A 23,273-nucleotide genomic window follows, 5' to 3' on the forward strand; every position below is an offset into this window, starting at 1 on the left:
ATTGTTTCTATGTATTTAACTTTTCCAGATAAGACAAAAATCCTACCTTAAAATAATCTCAGGCATCAAAATGCTATACATTCTGTAGTAGAATTGATATAACAAACATTTCATTTGGGGGAAAAAAAAAACACCTCTCTCCACACACTTTCAATTTTTTCTGTGAAAGTTATCTAACAGTCACTAAGAATGATCCAGTCTTCATGATAATAATAAGAAAATAAATTTAGGTGTATAAATTATCAACATTTTGCTCTGATAGCAATTAGCTTCCAATGGGAAAAATGACCTTACATTTAAACGATGAGGAGAGACAAATTTTGGTGGATCTGAACACTGATTTCTGTATTGTAGAAAATGGTTGGCTCAGTACATATGACTTAGCACTAGAGTCTAAACTGGCAACATCTACAGAACTTCAGAGTCTCCTTTTTCTTTAAGTTTATTTTTTTATTTTCAGAGAGACAGAGAGTGAAAATGGGAGAGGGGCAGAGAGAGAGGGCTCTGTACTGTTAGCACATGGTGCTCAAACTCATGAAACTGTGAGATCATGACCTGAGCCGAAATCAAGAGTCAGACACTTAACCGACTGAGCCACTTAGGTCCTCCTGAATCTCCTTCTTTCTAATATGGCCTCCTCTTCATCCAGGGAGCTTTCACTTGCATATTTGTGTAGGTGCTTCTGTGCTCTCTGACTCCCTGATGCTGAAAATATAGAGAACATTTTGAGAATCAGGGATCCTTTCTCCTGGACCTCTGTTGTAGAGTTCTGTGCAGCGTGAGTGCCATACTCTAGAATAATGAGAGTTTATGGAATTACATGTATTCTGCTACTGTTATAATTGTAAATTTTCTCCCAGTAGACTTTATATTTCCATGTGATTATAGTAGTGTAAGTGCACTTGAAACAGTGGCAAATTAGTTAGCTGATGTTATGGAAGTCTAGAGGGAGAATAAGGCAGCATGCAGGCTCCAGCAGCTGGCATTTTAGCTTTGTAGCCCTAGAAAATGGAGGAAGTGTACAGTTACAAGAATTTATTAGGATGTTACTAGAATAACATATCTGGCATGAAACCAGAGTTTGCTCTGAAATGGAAAATGGAAAAACTACTTGCCAGTCAACAGAAGCCAGAGTATAGACATTGACATTAAAAATTGGCATTGAGAACTTTAAAAAATTGGGCAAATAGGAGATTAGATACAATTGAATGCAGAATACATAAATTGGAAGACAGGTCTGAGGAAACTAGACAGAATGCATAAGAAAGGCTAAAGATAAATATACAAACAAACAAAAAAGAGGGATTAAAATACATAGCAAAGGAAAACAAATTTCTAATGTAAAATAATAGGAGTTTCAGAGGAAGACAGCAAAGAGAATGATGAGACAGTATAAAAAAAAACAATAAACTAGACTAAGTGTTTTCAAGAATAAGTATAGATATTAAACCTTAAACAAATAATCATAAGAAATCTCAAGTGTGTTGGAAAAATTTTATCTCATAGGTGTGTTATGGTGAAATGTAGAGTTTGAAAAACAAAAAGAAAGGAATTTGACACACCATGGGCTTCTCATCAACAATAATAGAATACATATGACAGTAGAAAATTGTTCTCAAAATTGATGAGAAGATGAAATATAATTATTACTCTAGAAATCTTTAACCTATTAAATTGCATTAAAAATGAGGAAGAGATAAAAATATATGTCAAAACAAAAAGAATGAGTTCACTGTTCAGAGAACCTCACTGGAAAACTACGTAAGATGTATGTCTTGTATTGCAATCATTCACAACATTCATTCTCACTTGTCTTATTTCCTTAAAAAAATTCTGTTTGGAATAGACTTTTACTGACTTTTCATTTTCAAGTAATTGATATCTTTCTTACCTGCACTGTATATTTAATTATATGTTCACAATTCTTCATTCTGTCCCCACCTTTGACATGCTTTCCTATAAGTAGAAGATATTTTCCCATTGAATTTGGGTTGGCTAATTAATTTGCCTTGATCAATGGCATGTGAAAGATTGTGGTTTGAACCACATCTGAGCATAAACCTTAATAAGCTTGTGGTTTAGCTTAATTCTCTTGTGCTTGGCTCCACTCTGATAAGAACATCATTTAGAAAGAAGCTACTCCTTCAGTCTTATGAGAAAACACTGGAGCTTAATACAGTTGAGTACAGCAGAGCCCAGCAGAATTGTACCAAGCCAGAGTTAATATATAAAGTGAGAAGAAATAATGTTTGTGATTATAAATTATTGAGATAGAATTAATTAGCGATAGAAAGTGACTAATAAACAAAGTGAGTATGCATACTACATTGTATCTCTCTAGAAGCAAGTTTCTGTCAAAAACACCACCACTGCCATTACCACCCCTGCCACCACTACTACAGCAAATTATGTGAAATTGTGTTTGAAGAAGAAAAGCGTATGAAGTGAAGCTTATAGGATGCTTGAAAATGACTGTGTTCTGCTTTGGTAACATTTTAATGAGATAATTTATAAGGTAGAAAATGTACCTAAAGAATTCATGGCTTCAGAAGAGGTTTTATGAAAGCATGTCTGTAATGTGAGTTGATTGCTATAAGCTGCATTTGATTAGATACTACAAGAAAGAGATGAGTACAGAAAAAAAAATATTGGCCTATTTTCTAGTAAACATGAAAAAGATGGAAGAAACCAAAAATTTCATGACTTTGAGGGTTGAAAATGCAAAGGATTCAACAAATAAGTTAGCCTCAGAACTTTAGGGGCAGGAATTCTTGTAATGATTGCACAGAATAATTACTGAATTGCCATGAATGGTTGGCATTCTTTTCCTTTAAAATAGGGCATTTATTTTTTTTATTATTTTGTCCTTATATATCCTTAATTGTATATTGAATGGTGGTGGGCAAATAATATGTCTTTCTAATTCAGTGGTCTCTAGATCAAGAAGACACCTGCTCTGGTATGACTGTTTCACATGATTTTGAAATTGAAGCCTGGGTCCTTGGTTTAAAGAGATTTGGGAGTATCAGGAAGCAGATGAAAGGATTTTTATCCATAAGAGGCACACAGATATTTGTGACTGGAGGATGGAATATGAATAGATTGTATTATTTGTTCACAATGGTTAATTCCTTTCCGTCCCTCATTATGTTTTGCTGTAGATGGCAAATATGTCCCTGGTGTTTTAATTCTGTACTTTGCCAATGACTTTGGCCAACAGAAGATACCATACTTGAAGAAAAGCTTTAACTTCACTTTAGCAGTTTAATTCTGTGTTCATGATCTTGCTTCCTCCCAAAGGTGGCTTTTTCAGATCATATTCTGGAATAAAAATTCATTTGGAATTGAGCCTATCCTAGCGGAGTGATAGCTGAATCATAGTTTCTTGCTTTCTTTCTTTGTTTCTCTCTCCCTCCCTCCCTCTCTCCTACCCTAGCTCTCTCCCTTCCTTCCTTCCTTTCTCCCCCACCCTTCCTCTTTTCTTCCTTTCCTTTTCCTTCGTCCCTCCCTCCTTCTCCTTCCTTCCTTCCTTCCTTCCTTCTTTATTTATTTTTCTAGTAAAAAAGGAAGGTGGTTTTTATTAAAGCATGGGACAGGGCACCTGGGCAGAACGAGCTGCACTGGGATTGTGAGGAACAATTGATTATATACTTTTGAGTTAGTGGGGCTTAGGTAAGTCTTTAAGGAATTTGGAAGCAATGGTTCCAGGACCATGAGGTACTGACAGCTCAGAGGCTGGAGCCTGCTTCAGATTCTGTGTCTCCCTGTCTCTCTGCTCCTTCCCCACTCGAGCTTTCTCTCTCTCTCTCTCAAAATAAACAAGCATCATTTTTTTTTTAAAAAAAGATTAGGTCATTTACTACTGTCTAGTAAAGCATGTCATGAGACCCTAAGATATGTATCAGTAAACCATATGTTTGGAAGATAAATCACTAACATAAATCTTATGGGGCAGAGATAAAGAAAATTTCCAGAGGGATTTTGATTTGTTAAAGGAGACTGACTTATAGGATCCTGGAGATTGGGCTAATGTCAAGCCAAGGTTACCTTTTGCATCTAGCAAAGTATTAACATGAAAGCAGGTGAGTTCCTAGAGGAAAGTCACTCTACCTTTCTCAAGTATTTGTCAATAGGTTGCAAGTTATAAGGAGATTTAATTTTTTCTAATTTTTTTCTTTTGTTCTCTACATCATTTCCCCCTAAACAATTTTGACCCTTAAATCTTTAAGGTTGCTGAGAGTGGAAGGTCTTATCTTCTGTAACTTCTTCCTGCTGAATAGGGATGTCGAAATGTCCCTACCTGTGGGTCAACGCTGCTCAGTTGGGGACTAATATATAAGAATTATGAAAGGCAAAGGCAGCTGAATCCAAGGTAGACAGTATATTTGGATATCCCGAATAGAAACGATCATCTGTCGGATTGAAGTTATGTCAGTAAAGGAGTCTCATGACCAGATGGAGAGACATGGGAGAAAAGAGCAAAACATAATTAGAATAACATTAGGAAAACTTCACTCAAATATGCATCCTATGATAGTTGACCAAAATCCTCCTCCAGTCCAGGAGTTTAACCAATCATTAAAGGATAGTGGGATTGTTTAAAGTGCCAATTTGAGTATTCATGCCTTCTAGTAACCCTGTCACATTTCTGTGGTAATCTGGAGTATATACATTACACTCTTTTAATAAAGCATAGGTTCCTCCTTGAGCTGCAGTCAGGATATTAAGGGCCATTGGGTTGTAGAAGAGTACCTTTTGAATTTGTGGATGACTGCATGTTGAGCTTAAAGGTGGACATGGTGTATTTGGCTAAAGGCTCTATTGGCAATTTTATATCAATAGAGATAGCTCCTGAGACAAAAAAAAAATGGCTAAGGGATAAAACCATCAAGAAGCCATCTTTCTTTTATGTCTAAACTTAACAATATCCTAATCACAAGGAATCACTGGCAAGTGGGAGACGACTTATCTGGGTATATGGGCATCCCCAAGTGCATCATCCAATCCAATTATAAGGAAAATGGGGCCATAAGTCCATAGTTAATTCTATGGAGTGGGGTATGCTTCAGGTTTTAAGGAGTGATTTTGTCATTCCAGACATACAGAATTGGTCAAAGTGATAGTTGAGTTATGCAATTGTTGGGGAATCCATCCCATGTCCAGCTATTCAAATAATCATATGCCCATGGGTCCTTTTATTATTCCCACAGAATAAAAAGCATGAAGATTCTCTATACATGAGCTATTGTGGCAATTTCTCTCAAGTTTACCTCAAGTTGTCTAGCTAAGGCAAACAATATTCAAAGACAATCAGAACTAGAATTGAACATCCACAAAGGTGTGTTACTGAAGTCTAATTTTTCTCTCTAGAATTATCATCAATTCCAGAGATAGTCAAATCAAGACTATTTTGTTTATAAAACAGGCTCAGTTTCAACATGGCCTAATTATTTGCATAAGCTCAGCAATATAGATCTTTAAAATTTTGTTTTGCTGGAATTTTTTATAAGGAATCTTTACATTGAACTTTTAGTAGCCTCTCTAGACTAGAAGTCAATCCAAATACTTACCCTCAGACATACCTACACTACCTATAGATTTGGGTGAATTCCTCTTCTCAAGATCCCCAAAATATTCTGAGGTTCCTGCACCTGCCAGGAAGTGACATCCTTTACTCAGCTGGTAAGGCTGCTGGGAACTCTATAAGCAAGGTATGAGGCCAACACTTCCAATGGTCTTTATAGCTCCATGTTTCATAAAGTTAACCTTAGGCCCTTAAAGCTAACTAGTCATATCTGAGTCTATGCATATCTCTCTCAAATATGACATTCAAGTCAAAGCCTTGGTAGAATAACCAGAGTTTCCAGTGGTGTCCTGTTACAAGGAGAACAGATTCTTATTAAACTTAGGAAATAGGATTGTCATGAAAGAAAGCATACTCACTGAGACTTTTTGAATTTCAGAGGTCTCAGGCAGTGAGAAAAGTTAAATGCTTCAGTTTGTTCAAAATTGAATACTTTATCACAATTTGTATATCATAGATATCTTAAGAGAAAGTTTCCTAAATCTGGAAGAGCAAACCTTAGAGAACCAATAAGAGTCACTAAAACTAGAATCATTTTCCTCTATTCATTTAGTCCCATGTTACTAATTCTTAATCAGGTTTAATGTAGCCTTTTAGTCAGTTCTGGAAATTTTACCCATTTTAGTTTTAGGATTTTAAAGATATCAAAAACCTGTATTTGTTGAAAAGCCTTTTCATGAATCACCTTGAAGATGAATACATTTCTCAAGAGCATCAGAACAGTAATTGTAAATGACAAAATACTCAAAAATTGAATGGTTAAAGATCTGAGAATTCATTATAATGCAATTTACAAGGAAATTCAGTTATTTCTGTGACATATAATACTTCAAAAATCTGAATATTGAGTGATGACCTTATACCAGAACATAACATACCAAATAAACAAGTCTAATTAGTCAAAGAGACTTCGTTTACAATTCAAATGTTGGTGAAGTTTGTTAAAACCTTTAGTTTTTAAAATCAGTGCCTAAATAGGATTACGGATTGTCCAAGACCTGATGAAGACAAAGCACACAAACTGTTTTGGGGGGGTGGTGGTTGCTTTATATACTTATAGTTTTCATATAATGCAAGATAGAATCAAATATTTGCTGTTTTGAATTACTGAGATATTTTGGTGATTAATCAATACATAAATAGCTGACTTATAAACATACTACATCTGTTATTTTTTAGAATTCTCACTGTGTAATATAGTATATATTTTTTATCATGTATTTTCCCCATTTTCTCTGTCCCTCATAAGAATGTACACTTTATACGGATGTTTTGTCTGTTTTTGTTTGCTTCTGTCTGTTTTGTTTACCGTATTTGCAGTACCTGAAATTACACCAGCATGAGGTAAGTGACATTTACAGAACAAGCTGACAAACCTTGGCTGGCCCAAAATTTCGTAGGGGCAAGTACAATTTCATAAATAATGAAGAACTTTTAAAGAAAAAAATTGGAATCTGGCAGAAAAAACAGGTATCAATATCCGTTTGGTTTGACAAATAGATGTAGTGAATTTCACAGAGCACTTAGGAAGCACACCCATGTGTACCCTGGGACTGGGTATATGTGTATCGTACATTAGAAAATGAAGGCACTGGTGTCGTTGACCATCAACGTTGACCATCATTGTGAAAGTAGATAAACCGGCATCCTGAAGCTTTACAATTGGACTAAGATTTATATCTTTTTTATGCTTTAAAGGGAAATATGATTGTCTCATGGCATTAGAAGAAGGAAAGATTCAAAAAGCAAATACACTAAATATAAAATGATCAATGTTACTAGATAAACATTAAATTATTTTAAGCAAAAGATATAAACATAGGGAAATTACAGGTTATCTGGTATTCTAAAAACATTTACAATAATAATTATGCATAAAATAGATTAGAGGTTACAAAAAACTTTTGTATCCAAATGAAGAAGAATGTTAGGAGCATATGAAATTATTGCAATGGAAGAAAAGATCATCTTTACAGAAATCTGGGGATATACCAACTATAAATGCTCAATTTTCTTTTTAGAACCAGTTAGAATTTTTAATAGAATAGAAACAGAAATAACTTCAATATAGTAGAAAACGAATGCTTGAAGTTTTGGATGTAAATATATTTTTGTTGAAATAATTAAAAACAAAAAGAGACACCATGATAATGTGTAAAAGGAGCTATAAGAAATCACCTAAGAGTTCTACAAAACTGAAAATGCTTAATTAAAATCAGTCTTGGAAGCAATAAATATCAAAAGAGTCAATAATATTAAAAACTGATATAAAAATAATGAAAGTAAGGAAAAGAGAAAAATCTTTTCACAGCACACAAGGAGAGAGATGTGGGAAGGACAGGGAGTGAAACTATTATGTGTAAATATCTCTTGAAAACCAACAAAAAATAGGGGTGCCTATGTGATTCAGGCAGTTGAGCATCTGACTCTTGATTTTGGCTCAGCTCACGATCGTACATTGTGGGATGAAACCCTGTGTTGGACTTTCTGCTTAGCATGAAGTCTGCTTGGGATCCTTTTTTCTCTCTCTCCTTCTGCCCCTCTCCCCCAATGGTACGAGTGCTCTCTTTCACTCTCTCTAAAATTAAAAAAATAATAATAAATTAAACACAAGAAATAAGTGTCTTGAAAGAAAACTTTTATGATTTGAAAAACAAAGAGGATTCAGATTAAAACATGTCAACAGGTTTTAATATTAGAACAACATCCAAAACTAAACCCATCTTGGCAATATTTATTATGAAGATGAAAATAATTAATAAGTTGGGAGTGAAAGAAAAGAGCTCACCGAACAGCGTTAAATCAGTGACTAGTTTTCTCTTCTGCTGATCTATACACCCATCTCGTCACAGTATATCATGGTGTGAATGTGGATACAGTGGTTGGTTTGGGGGATATTTTTGTATCCCCCAATTGTGCATCAAGTCATTAGCTACGTCAGCCCTCAACAAAACAAAAATTAGTATAACCATGAAGGATTTTTCTTTTTCAAAAGTTATTTTCTGCTACAGAATTCAGATAGAATATCCTTCCATAGTTGATGACCATTAAAACAACTGAGGCTGTTTTGTCATAGCTCATGTAAATATAACCAAGATTTTTACTATTAGTGTGCTGGGACTGCACAATTATTAGATGTAATTATATTTTATAAAAGCAGAGCTACATGTAAAACAATAGAATGATTGCTTTACTCTTTTTTATTTTATTTTATTTATTTTGAGAGAGAGAGCATGCATGTGTGTGAGTGGGGAAGAAGCAGAGAGAGAGGGAGAGAGAGAATCCCAAGCAGGCTCCAAGCTGACAGTGTCAAGCCCTAGGTGAGGCACTATCCCTTGAACAGTGAGATCATGACCTGAGCTGAAGACTTGATTCAGACACTTAACTGAGTAAGCCACCCAAGTGCCCCAATGACTTCTTTATTTACTAAAGAATTTGAAAAATAAACTCCTGCATTTTAAAAACGTGTTGAGGGGGGTGCCTAGGTGGTTCAGTCAGTTGAGTGTCCAACTTTGGCTCAGGTCATGATCTCGCAGTTTGTGGCTTTGAGCCCCCCATCGACTCAGTGCTGACAGCTCAGAGCCTGGAGCCTGCTTCAGATTCTGTCTCCCTCTCTCTCTGCCCCTCCACCACTTGTAATCTGTCTCTCTCTCTCAAAAGTAAATATTAAAAATATTTATTGAAGGGTGCCTGGGTGGCTCAGTCAGTTAAATGTCCACTTCTTGATTTTGTCTCCGGTCATAATATCATGGTTTGTGAGATAAAGCCCCACATTGGGATCTGGGCTGATGGCACGGAGCCTACTTGGCTTGGGATTCTCTCTCTCCCTTTCTCCCTGCCCTTCCATGGCGCTTTCTCTCTCTCTCTCTCTCTCTCTCTCTCTCTCTCAAAATAACTAAACTTAAAAAATCAAAAAATTCCATATATTGCATGACTTGGGTTTTTAATGCATAATTTACTTTAAATGTGTAAGTACATTATAAATGTGTGTGTATATATATAGTGTGTATACATATTATATATGTCATATGTCATATATATGTGTATATATATGTGTGTATACACACACACATATACATATATATATATATGTTTATGTATATATGACAAATTTTCTTTAGTAAATGTTTGAAGAAAAAGGAGGGAGCTGGTAAAACTCTACCCTTAATTTCAATAGAGATAATTAAGAATTAAGTCTCTTGTTTTAAATTTGTGTATGTCCTTACAAATCCAATTATGAAATTTATTTCTAAGAATTGAATGCATGATCTCTCTCTCTCTCACACACACTAATACATAAATGAAATGCAGATATGCATACATATAACATGTTTGTATGCACATACATACTATGTGTGGGCTTATATGCATGTGTGAAAGTACAATCTCGGTGGGGTTTTTTAATCCTTTTCCATCCGCTTGGAAATGTATAATGTTACACAGTATATAACCTTTTGGAGAACTTGCCGAGCACTCTGAGGGATATTTTGGCAACCACAGAAGTGCTGATTAGACTGTACTATAAATTATCCAAGATGGGTATTTTTTTTCTTCCCAGAGGGAGTAATTACAGAGTAAAAATAATATGAAAGGCAAAAGGTCATTCACCATGTATTCCAAGATTCTAGGAGTTATGACCTTTATTAATCTTATGTAGATAAAAGTGAATTTTTTTCCTAAATAGTATACTGACTCTATCAATTGAGCCATATCATGTATAGCAATGGTATAGCTTCAGGCTGTTAGTCAGATATTTACATTATGAATCATACCCTTTAAAGTGTCTCCCAAATGTTCTTCAAGCCTATAAGGAATGGCGGCTTTCATAAATAACAGGTAAATGAAGGCTCATATGCAATTATTATACAGAGATGATAATATATAATTATTTATGGACTATAGGCTCTCAGTTTTTAGGATTCTTAAAGGTAATTTTATATGTTATATGTCTTTATGAGTGGTATTTGCATTTTTGTTAGAATTAATATTTAGAGTAAGTTTTGTCTGATATATTTTCTTATTTTAGAATAATTCAATATATTTCCTCCCATGGCTAATCACACTATACTAAAAATGTCACACATAAAGATACTATATTGGATTAAAGTTACAAATGTGCATATGAATGTTTTGTTTATGTTAAGCACAAATATTAATAAAGTGTGTAAGCTTTAAATACACACAAGGCTCTTTAGAAGGAGCCTGGTCCCAAAGATCTTAGATTCTTTGAAATGATTTAATTCATGGCAAGTCTATTTTTTATATTCTTTATGATCTTTATTATCATGCCCATCCAAGTCATTGAGTTAATCTCCATTTATCATTATATATATACATGTATATATGAGCATATATGTTTCCAATTACTTCTATTAATCCTATAATTCACTAGAATATCACCTTAGATACACAGACACACACTCAGAGGTTTTATTTTCCAATTTGCTGATATTTCTTATCTTATAGAGATGATCATTATTCATTCTCTTTTTCGATTCGCCTATTGATGGATACTTGAGTTGTTTCCATATCTTGGTCATTGTGATTAATGGCTACAGTGAACATATTAATATAGGCATCTCTTTGAGATTCTAATTTCAATTCTTTGGGATGTGTAGCTAGAAGTAGAATTGCTGGATCATTTAGTGTTTCTACTTTTTTTTTTTTTTTTGAGGAAATTCCATACTATTTTCCATAGCTGCTGCATCATTTTAAGTTTCTACCAAGAGTGTACATGGGTTCCAGTTTCTCCAGAACCATACCAACACCATGTATCTTTTGTGTTTTGATAATAGTCATTCTACTAGATGTGAGGTGACGTCTAAATGTAGTTTTGAGGGCACCTGGGTGGCTCAGTGGCTTAAGCATCTGACTCTTGATTTTGGGTCAGGTTATGATCTCATGGTTTGTGAGATCAAGTCCCTCATCAGGCTCTGAGCTGATCTTTAGATTCTCTCTGCCTCTTTCTCTCTGTCCTTACCGCACTTGGACTCTTTCTCTCTAACTAACTGACCGACTGACTAACTAACTAAATAAATAGATATAGGTTTGAATTGCATTTCCCCATTTCCCTGATAACTAATGATGTTGAGCATCTTTTATGTAATTGTTGGCTATTTATATGTCTTCTCTGGAGAAATTTCTGCTTAAATGGTTTGCTAGTTTTTTAATTCCCTTTTTTTTCCTATTGACTTGTAGAAGTTTCTTATATATTTTGGAAATTAACCTTTTATTAGATCTATGGTTTGGAGGTGTTTCCCCCCCCCATTGTGTAGGTTACCTTTTCATTCTGTTCATTGTCTGCTATGCTGTGCAGAAGATTTTTAGTTTGATGTAGCCCCACCCATTTGATGCTTGTGCTTTTGATGTCATATCCAAGAAGTAATCGCTAAGCTGATGTCAAGATTTTCTGTATTCACCTTTATTTCTTTAAGGAATTTTACATTCTTGAGACTTACATTTACATTGTTGACTCATTTTGAGTTGATTTTGTGTATACTATAATGTAGAGGTCCAATTTATTTATTAATTTATTTTGGATGCATCTATCTAGTTTTCCTAATACCATTTGGTAAAGAAACTGTTTACTCTTGGCACCCTTATCACAGGTCAGCTGACCTTATATGCATAGGTTTAATTCTGGGCTCCCTATTCTGTTTCATTGGTCTATATGTCTATTTTTATGCTGATACCATACTGTTTCAATTACCGTAGCCATATAATATATTTTGGAATCAGGAAGCTTGACGCTTCTTGCTTTGTTTTTTTCTCAATTGCTTCATCAATCCTGTGTCATTTGTAGTTCCCTAGTCTAAGAGATTTGTTCTATTTCTGTGAAAAAAAATGCTAATAGAATTGTGATTGAAATGGCATAGCATGACCTGCAGATTGCTTTAGGTAGATTTTTCGAGTATGATGTTAGCTATGGGCTTATCATTATGACCTTTATTAAACTGAGGTACCATCATTCTATCATTCTATCATTCTAGACACACACACACACACACACACACACCCATATGTGTGTGTAGTGGAATATCACGCAGACTTTTGAAAAACAATAGGGGTACCTGGATGGCTCAGTCAGTTAAGTATCCAAGTTCGGCTCAGTTCATGATCTCACGGTTCATGAGTTCAAGCCCCGCATCAGGATCTGTGCTGACAGCTCAGAGCCTGGAGCTGCTTCAGATTCTGTGTCTCCCTTTCTCTCTGCCCCTCCTCTGCCCATGCTCGCTCGCTCGCTGTCTCTGTCTCTGTCTCTGTCTCTCTCCAAAATAAATAAAACATACTTTTTTTAAAGAAGAGAGTCCAGCATGTATGACATGGGTGAATCTACAGAACATTATCTAAAATAAGTCACAGAAGGACAAAAACTACATGATTCCACTTATACAAGGTATCTAAAATAGTCAAACTCATGGAATCATAGAATTGTATTGTGATTGTCGAGGGCAGGGGACTGAAGGAAATGAGAAGTTGTTTTTCGATGGGCATAAAATTTCAGTTATGCTGGATGAATAAATTGTAGAGATCTTCCACACCACAGAGTAACTATACTTTACAATACAGTGTTGTGCACTTCAAAATAGGTTAATAGGGTAGATCTCATGTTCAGCCTTTTTACCACAAAAGCAAAATAAAACAGAAGCAAAAAACACAAGAAAATTAATAACTTGATTTTGGTGATGCTACTGCCAGTGTTTTGTGTATTTATACCCATGAAACTGTACATATTAAATATGTTCAGGTCTTTGTATACCAACTGTACCTCAATGAAGCTGTGTTGTTGAATTTTTCTTTCAAGAGCCTCGCCATAATTATCGTCCTGGAATTTTATAGTATTTTTTATGTACCTGGCTATTTATACAGTCCTTAGAAGTTCTAAAAAATATTCTAAACATCTTCTGACTTCTGAATAAATCTTACCTGTCAGCTATTTTCTAGTTATTAGGAGACAATTTGAATACTATTTACAATTCACAAACTCTCAACTATATGAAAAAATATTGAAATATTAATACACTCTATTTTGCCTAATGGAGCATCGCAAATGGGGAAGAGGTACGATGCTTGCAATGCTTAGAATGTATCAACAAATATCAGGCCTTCCTCTGAACATGATGATCTTCTTCCAGGGATATCCTTCCCCTTATAAGACACAGCCTAAATGTTTCCTGGAATGTGAGTCTTTTATGACTAATTTATACAATTTTTGTAACTTTCTTTGTAAAAACAACCTGCTTTGCAATAACACTAGCATAATAATTTTATGATTGGTTTATTTATTTCTGTGAACTAAGACTTCTTTTGTTTGTAAGTTTTTATCCCAGTTTTAATTGGGTGAGAGTCCTTTGGGAGGCTTACAGAATTGTGGTAGGTTAAGCCATTATTTAGAGACCTTAGCAACCAGGAACTTGACTTCCTAGCCTTTCTACCATAGAAAGAAAATGTAGGAGATATGTTTGACTTTTTTTTATCTAATTTTTTAATAGAATAGTGCTCTATTTTATGTAACTGCCTAGGAACATTATGGTGTTTACAGAGATTCTGAAAATTATTATAGCTTCTTTCTGATACTGAATTTTACCCTGAGATTAGGTACTTCAACATGAATTTTGGAAACATGATTATTGTCAGGAACCCCTTCCAACATTTCATACCTTTGCCACCAAAAAGAAACTAAAGGTCTCTCCTCATTCCAGTTCTCACATTTTATGGAATGTTCCTTATTTGAATCATTGTGACTCAACTGCCAACCTTTCACAAATCAACTGCAAGCAGAAAGGTGAAGTCCTGTAAGAATTTGAGCCTCATGCTCTTTGCAGGTCAATTAAATATGTCAGGAGGGATAGAGTGTTCTGCAATATGACAGATCCTGATAAAACCACATGATTAAGGTCAGAGGATCATGTGTTTCATAGAGGACGGTGGTCTATCCAGGAAATGTTAAGTTGGTGAGGACTATTGAACTAAAAAATAATGTCAGGTAGCATCTCAAATGTTTATAGAAGAGAACTGGGAAAAAATCTTTGTTGAATTTTGAATAAACAGACACATAAATCAAATAGAACTTTAATACAAACAATTGTATCTTTAGAAACAGATTAGATCACTCCACACATTTACCAGATATGTTAACTTAAAAAAATATTATCATACCATAACTAACAAAACATTGGCTTAGGGAAATTATTTTCATATAGGCTCCATATTCACTTATCTTTATAGTCTAATTAAATCCATGCCTAATGTTAAATCACCATTAATTTAGTCTTGGTTGAAAGTCTTTTATACAATTATATTTTAATTCAAGGTTTCCATTATTTATATTGTTATTTGAGATTTGCTATAAGTAATAAATTGTTTTAATAGATCTGTTTCTAACTGGTCAGTAAAACAATGGTACTGATGTGGCCATACCTATTTTATAAGTTTCTATAAAGAGAGTTCTAGGAGCTCTCCCTGAAGGAATTTAGTATCAGGACAAACTTTGACATTTAAAAAAGTTTCTCAGTGTAAATATTTAGTATCAGGGCATACTGAAAAAGATATGTCTGCATATCGGATCATGAGATTTATAGAGTCAATAGTGTTTTAATGTTTTTTGGCTATGGGATATATATGTAAAAATTAATTCAATCACAAATAAAACATCATCCTATGTAGTCATTATATTTATCTTTCTCATTCTGTAAGTTAGTCATTATTTTCATTTTGATGACTTTATTTTATTCAAGACTTTATTGTAAAACCACTTTAAATTCTTTTTAGAAACTGATCAAGAATACAGGGTAATTAAGTGCATAAATACGTTTACTGTCTCTCTGTCATGGCTTATACATTTCATTAAACCTAAGTTTGTTGATCAGAATAATAATCATACTTGCAGGTATATTATATTGTTTTCTCTGCTCTCACTTTGAATTTCAGGTTTTCCAACTCTTATATTTTAATTTTGCATGCTACATGGAAGGAGAAATGCTTTGGGGATTTCGTTACTACTTGACTAATTTAGTTTTTGCTCAACATAAGAATGCAAATCTGACCTTCATTATCTTTTATCGGTTGCCTATTAATGTAGAGTTAATAAAATATTTTATATTAAGATCCCTACAAATTATTTTTATATAGGTTATTTTACATATACTTTAAAGTTTATGTAATCTAGTATTTCACTACTAAGCAGTTTATTGATATTTAAAATCTGAAAACACATCAATTTTCTATATTACTTAATACAATGTTTGTTTGAATATGTAGTCTAACCATTTTAATGTCTTTTTTCTTTTGAAACTACATTTTCGTGAACCCATTACCATCAGAAAATTTTAATATGAAATATTTTTCAGAGCACTATCAGCTGTATGTTCCTGAGTCAGCTCAAGTTGGGTCAGCTGTTGGGAAAATAAAGGCAAATGATGCAGACACTGGTTCAAATGCTGACATGACCTACTCCATCATTAATGGTGATGGTATTGGGATATTCTCCATCTCCACTGACAAAGAGACCAGAGAAGGGATCCTTTCTTTAAAGAAGGTAAAAAGAGCATACTTTCTCTGATTTAAGCAATTCATCCATTTTTCCATGAATTATCCATAATGGTATGAATAATCCATATTGTCAAGTCATTAATATGCTAAAATATTTCCTCTTTAAGATGTAATTACATTTTAATTATGGCTCTGTCTGACTTTTTGGATCCTCTCTTAGAAAAAAAATATATATGACATATATATGGAAGATCTGATGTAGAATGTACCATGATAACAGGCTTATCGTGAATTCCAGTTCTATTAATGCTCTATTAATGCATACAATATTAATTATTTTATGTTGTACTAACTTAAGTAACATTAAGAGATTTTTCTAACTAATGTAAAAATCTTCACCATGTTCGCTAACACTCACTAGGATACAGGGTTTTGTTTGACAGTCATGGATTCATCAAGACAGCTCTAGTGGAACCCTTAACCTTCTCCCTGACTCTTTTTTATTGTAAAGAATTTGTCATTGGACTAAATCTATTGCTTTTTGCTTTTAAGAGTACATTATGTTTATCTCATTGTAAAAATGAAATGGAACACAGATATTAGCAAAGAAAGATTTAAATATAACTCCTAATGCAGAATGTCTTAGTCTTTAAATATTGAATAATTTCAGCTTGGAAACCTAGTAACATTCAGATCCTAGGGCTTTGCCTTCATATATTTTGATTCAGAAAGCCTGGAGTGCGGATAAGGAATTGGCCTTTTTAGCAAGTACTCCAAATGATTCTACCATAGAATATATTTATAACATAGGTTGACAAATTTTATCCTGGCATGCTACTGTAGATACTGAAGTGAATTAATCTATGTCTGTCTGTCTGTCTGTCTATCATCTATCTATCTTTTTGTCATCTATCTGCATAATTATTTGTGTTTTGTATATACTTTTCTATTTGAACTATATAAATTTTATTAATTCTCCCAATACATATAATCTTATATTGATTAAAATTAAGGATTAACTTATTTTTTAGATGCTACAAAGGGGGCCACAAAGTAGAAGTTTTTTTTCATTTTATTTATTTTTGAGAGAAAGAGAGAGGGAGAGAATGAGAGTGAATAAGGGGCAGAGAAAGAGAGGGAGAGAGAATCCCAAGCAGGCTCCATGCTATCAGTCCAGAGCCCAACACAGGGCTTGATCTCGTGAACTGTGAGATCATGACCTGAGCCAAGATCAAGAATCAGATGCTTAACCAACTGGGCCACAGAGGCACCCCAGCAAACTGCAATTTAGAGCGTATAAATACTTACAGAACAGTATTCATCACTAGACTATGTAAAATATTGATGTCTTCACCTAAAATGTTTTATCATTTTAATCTTTCTTTCCTGAATTTGTAACCAGGAATGTTATAAAGCATATAAATGAGTACATGATAAAATGAGGATTTCAATTGCAAGTTGAGAGACTGAATGTGTGTTTTCTATGCAGGTGTGTAAAAGGTCAATAGAGACAAGAAACTTAGGATACTAAAGAGAGGATATTGGATTTAAAAAGATGGCTGGGGCAGAGATGACCCTGTGTAGGATCTTGATCAAGGGTAGAAAGAAACAACCCGTGATGGTATGCCTCCGTCCCTGAGAAAATCAAGCAGGATTTGAAGTAAATGGTTGCAAAGTTTGCAATGATCCAGCTGGTGTGGGGGAGCTGGGGGAGGAGAGCAGTGCTTGCTTTTTGAGCACTAGGTCTTTGTAAAGTAGGAAGTTACAGCATATTTGCAAAAAATGAGGTTGATGGATGTTTTGAATATATGCAGGATCTGAAATACAACTATATATTATGCAATTAAGAACACTAGGGATTTTACCACCCCGTATGGCCTCAATTAATTTGATGATGTTCGTGAAAAACAAATTCAAAATAGTTTATGTACATATGTGTGCACATATATTTAAATAACATTCTTTATTCAATATTGTGCGCACACACAACAGGTATTTTTCAAGATAAGAATTGTTTCAGTTGTACAAATGGTACTGGTAATGATGATATATTCAAAATAATCTTTCACTTTCTTCCAAGAATTAATTTTTTGATGTAGTCTACACTTCCTTCAAGAAGTATTAATGTTTGCATTTATCTAATTATTTGATCCTTCAGATTATGATTTTGTTTATTATTTTTAATGTTTATTTTATCTTATTTATTTTTTTTAATGTTGTATTTATTGAGAGACAGAGCGAGACAGAGCATGAACATGGGAGGGGCAGAGAGAGGAGGTGACACAGAATTTGAAGCAGGCTTCAGGCTCTGAGCTGTCAGCACAGAGCCCAATGCAGAGCTCGAACCCACCAACTGCGAGATCATGACCCGCGCGGAAGTCTGAAGCCCAACGGACTGAGCCACCCAGGCGTCCCTTTTTCATGTTTATTTTTGAGAGAGAGGGAGAGAGACAGAGTGTGAGTGGGGGAGGGGCAGAGAGAGAGGGAGACACAGGATCCGAAGAAGGCTGTAGGGTGTGAGCTGTCAGCACAGAGCCTGATGCAGGGTTCAAACTCAGGAACAGTGAGATCATCACCTGACCTAAAGTCTGATGCTCAACCGACTGAGCCACCAAGGTGCCCCAGATTAAGATTATTAACCTGAGTTATTTTATTGCTACATAATGCATGTTAGAAACAACTGCGATTTGAAAAATAACCTATGTAACTCAGTTGTTTTTAACCTTTAAGAGGTACTCATTCAGGTGTCAGGAAATGGATAAAACAGTCCTTTAAAACAGGTTTCTTATTTAATCTGTAAGGCAGCTCACCTTAGCCAGCAAGGCAGAACAGCTAATCTTCCCAAAGATCAAAATCAGGGCTGCTTTCTAAATCAGTTTGCAGGGCATCTGCTCATTCCTGTCCATATCATCCCTTTATCAGAAAATTGCCAAGTTGAATTCACAGGTCCATGGTGTGGTACATTGTAAATACACTTTGATAACTTTCATTCATTGTTTAATGGAGCTTGACTGGGTGGAAAGGGGAAAAAAAAGATACGGATGAATGCAAGTTGATGCACTCTTTCCTCCGCCATAAACCTCTGTAGCTAGGGATGTGTGTTCTTAGCAGCCTTTTTCTCAGATTCTCCTCTTGTGGTTTCATATCAGTTTGCACTCTGTATGGTACTTGATCCTTTTTTTTTTTTTAATTCAAGGATCCAACCCTATTTGTTCTGACTTTCAGCAAAAACCGTCTGTACTATCTTCATAGTGTTCAGTGTGAAAAAAGATTACTATTATTTTATTTAATAATTGATTTGAAGTGGACCATAGAGTAAACATAAAAAGTTATAAAAGTATTTTTTTTTCAAGTTTCAGTTAATCCTACAAGAAAAAAGTATGAAATATGTTCAATTATAACGATACTAGGTCTATGCCAAATAATCACATTTTTGGTTGTTTAGTGGGATATGTTTAGTGAATTTTTCTTTATTATTCCTTTGCCTTGCATTGACTGATAGAATAAGAATCAGAATGTTCCTTGCCATTAGATTGTAAAATTTGGGGCTCCGAGCCATAAAGTGCAGCAAGGAAGACAGCCCAACCTATTGCAAATGCCCATAAAGGCAAACACATCTGTGCCCTTTTTTTTTAAAGAAGAAATAGATGTCTAATTCTAATGAACTCTTTCCAAAGTCTGAACATTCTTTAGAGATGTGACTATCAAAAAATCTTCCAAACTGCTATTTTTATTCTTATAAGGTGCTATCTGGAAAGTACTTCTCCTGTTCAACCAGAAGTTAAAGAGAGGAGTCACATTTCAATTCAGTTAAATCTGTCACTATATTTGAAATGACTTTTGACAGAGGACTGCTTTGGGACAACTTTGTTCTTATATTCATAAATAGGCATGGCCATGAAGTGATAGCTAATAGTTGAAACTACTTTGGATGTGAATTGGCTGTTTTTTACATGTATATTTCTATAATATAATTTACTATGTCAGTTGGAAATTGATAATGTGTTGAAACGTCCTGATGAGTTAAGCTGTTCATAACATGGACTATTGGTAAGTTACCATATATATGGAAATTCACACACAATACACATATAGGCTGTATAAAAATATAAATAACATAATATACAATATATATTTATATATCACAAAATATACATGCATTTGTTATTTGAAATAAAAATTTCCCATTTATTTTTTTCCCATCTTCCAGTGACAGCAAGCAAACATAATATTTATTTGTATCAACATCTTTGAAATTATCCACACTGAATTACTCTCTTCTGTGCAGAGAAATTTACAACAGAAAAGTTTGTACATGTGTTCTAGTGTCCACAGAATGTCTACCTTCCAGGAAAGATGTCTGACAAGGACCATAAACCATGGCATAATAAGAAAACCTAACTGAAGAAATGTTATTCAAATCCATGCCATTTTTCTTAGGTTTGGGCAAAATATTATCATTTAAAATACATTTTTTCATAAGGCAAAATTTAATAATAGTATCAGTTACTATTTCAGGGATTTAGCCATGTTTTTACAAGATTTAAAAAAAAATAATGTTTATTTATTTTTGAGAGAGAGAAAGTAAGAGCAAGAGAGATAGCAGGGCAGAGAGAGAGGGAGACATAGAATCTAAAGCAAGCTCCAGGCTCTGAGCTGTCAGCATAGAGCCCAATGTGGGGCTCGAACTCATGAACTGTGAGATCATGACCTGAGCAGAAGTCGGATGCTTAACCAACTGAGCCACGCAGGTGCCCCCCTTTTTTTGTATGATTGAAGTGATATTTGCATATATTAAAATGCATTCAGATGTCAATTCCATTCTTATCCCCCACTGTTGCATTATAAAATCTGGATGAGAATGTAATATAAAAATTGGACCAAGGTGAGAGCATAAGAAGTCTCTTCTTGGGGTGTCTGCATGGCTCAGTTGGTTAAGTGTTGGACTCTTGATCTCAGCTCAGGTCATGATCTCATGGTTTCATGAGTTTGGGCCCCACATAGAGCTCTGTGCTGACAGTGGGAGTCTGCCTGAGATTCTCTCCTCTCTCTCTGCCCCTCCCCCAACTCACGTTGTGTGTGTAACTCTCTCTTTCTCAAATAAACATTAAAAATATTTTAAATATAAGTCTCTTTTTCTTATTACAAAAAAAAAAGAAAAGAAAGAAAAAAGAAAATTAAAAAAAAGGAATTTTAGGATCTTCTTGAACTCTGAAGTGAATCGATACATAGAGCAACTTGGCTAAAGGCTGTTTTCAGTATCTTTCTACCTATGATGGTTATATAAGTCCAGAGGAAGACTATACTAGTGTGATTTAATGAAAAGTAGAAGTGATTAATGAGAAACAATTAAAAAGTCTCGAGTATGTAGAGCTGGCCGGAAAATGATTGATGGGAATGATAACCATCTATAGTAAAGCAAAATGTGTTAATATTACAGAGGGAAAAGTATTATTTTATATGTTAGAGAGAGCAATGATATGTAAAAGTAATTACTAGAAGTAATAGGATGAAATTAGGAAACGAAAATTTAAAATGAATATTGGAGTCAACTCATTGACAGTGAACTGCATGAGGATATTGAGCAGTAATTAAAGAGAAGTAAGAAAAACCCCAGTGGCTGAGGACATTAAAATCACACAAGGATAAGGTCTTCTGGCATGGGCAGAAGAGATAGAGGAATTTGTGTGAAAAGCATTTAAGTTTCTTAGCTCTGTGTCTGTGAATTAAGGAAATTATAAAGTTCTGGTAGCCGGAATTAATGAAATTATAATTAATGAAGTTATTCATTTTCATGTTATAAACCAATGCTCGAAAAGATGCATGAATGTATCTTCTAATTGTGGGGATATTATAGTCCACCAAAAATCGGTTCATCTTCAGTCACCGAATTGGAATATTCTATTTCACTATTTATGTGCTAAAGATTTCAGATCGTCTAGCATAGCACTTAAGGGTGCAACGTATGGAGTCCCACTGCCTGAAATCAAATCCCAAGTATACCACTCATGGGTTGTTGACCTGGCAAGTTTAACTTTTCTGTGCCTTGATTTTTCTCATTTGTAAGTGGGAAACAGTTATAACTCATGGAAGTGTTGTGATGGTTAAGTGAGTTAATACATGTTCGTTGTTTAGGTCACACATAGGAGTAAGCTATTCATATTTTAGAAAGAATACAGAAGTTTTCATCTTTCAAACGTAAACTGTGTAATAGCACTTTTCTGTACTCTAAATACAGCTATGTTTGAGACTGAGCAAGAGCTATTAATCACCCACCATGTCCTAGGAGTTATGCCAGATACCTGAAATATGAAGATGAATTAGATAATATTCTTTCTCTTAGAGAAAATGGAGTAGATGTGAAACATTATAATAATACAAGATGTCAAATGCTAATGGTATAGGTTTACTTAAATTGTTATGAGCTCACAGATAAGAGAGCCAATTTTTCAAAGCTGAAGGAGGGTCAGGGAAAACTTTGCATGGGAAATTACTTTTAGGCATGCATAGAGCAGTATGTAGCAGAGACTAAGAGAAATAAATGTGAGTTAGTGGCTTTATATTTAACTACATTGTCCTTTGAGCATGGAGATCACAGGCAAACAATTTTGAACTTAAAAAAAAGGGGATATTATATGGGGGAATCCATCCTCTAACCAATATAATTGTGGTGTGAGTTATCTGAAATCTATCTTTCCTAGAAAAACAAAGACAAACAAACAAACAACAACAACAACAACAACAAAACACCTTTATGGCCCACAGCTGCAAAGCTGAAATTTCTGAACACCAAACCTGGAGTCTCATCCTACAAGTGACTGAATTAGAGTGAATGTAAATTGATTGATTTAATTTAATTTTGCATTTCTGAGTACCTATGGAATCCTTCTCAGTACCATTGTAGTAAAACAGAGCACATCACAAGTAGAATTACCCCAGGAATGTTTGGGTGGTTAGAAGTTAGAAAGACAGATATCTTGCATCGGATCATCTAAAATTATCTTTTGTGTATGTTATCCATTGCTGATATCTGCAATTTCATGTGATTGAAGCGCATTTAATTTTTCTTTTAAGTTGAGAATTGTCAATACCTACCCATGTTGTATTTGTGGTAATTATAGTACTGACACATACTCTATCAAAAATAATTTTAATTTACAAAATTTGGCAACACAAATCCTTGCATTTGTTAAGTATG

General features: G+C 34.4%; 1 protein-coding gene across 1 annotated transcript in view; it reads left to right on the forward strand.

Moving 5' to 3' along the window:
• The window catches only part of LOC125934697 (cadherin-18), a 116,418-nt gene that overhangs the window by 11,413 nt on the left and 81,732 nt on the right, over window positions 1-23,273 (forward strand). Inside the window, exon 2 of the mRNA XM_049648262.1 lies at window positions 15,934-16,121. Coding sequence (XP_049504219.1) covers window positions 15,934-16,121 — 188 coding nt within the window. The remainder of the gene's footprint in view (window positions 1-15,933; window positions 16,122-23,273) is intronic.

Source organism: Panthera uncia (assembly GCF_023721935.1).
Source record: "Panthera uncia isolate 11264 chromosome A1 unlocalized genomic scaffold, Puncia_PCG_1.0 HiC_scaffold_17, whole genome shotgun sequence".
NCBI classification, from domain to species: Eukaryota; Metazoa; Chordata; class Mammalia; order Carnivora; family Felidae; genus Panthera; species Panthera uncia.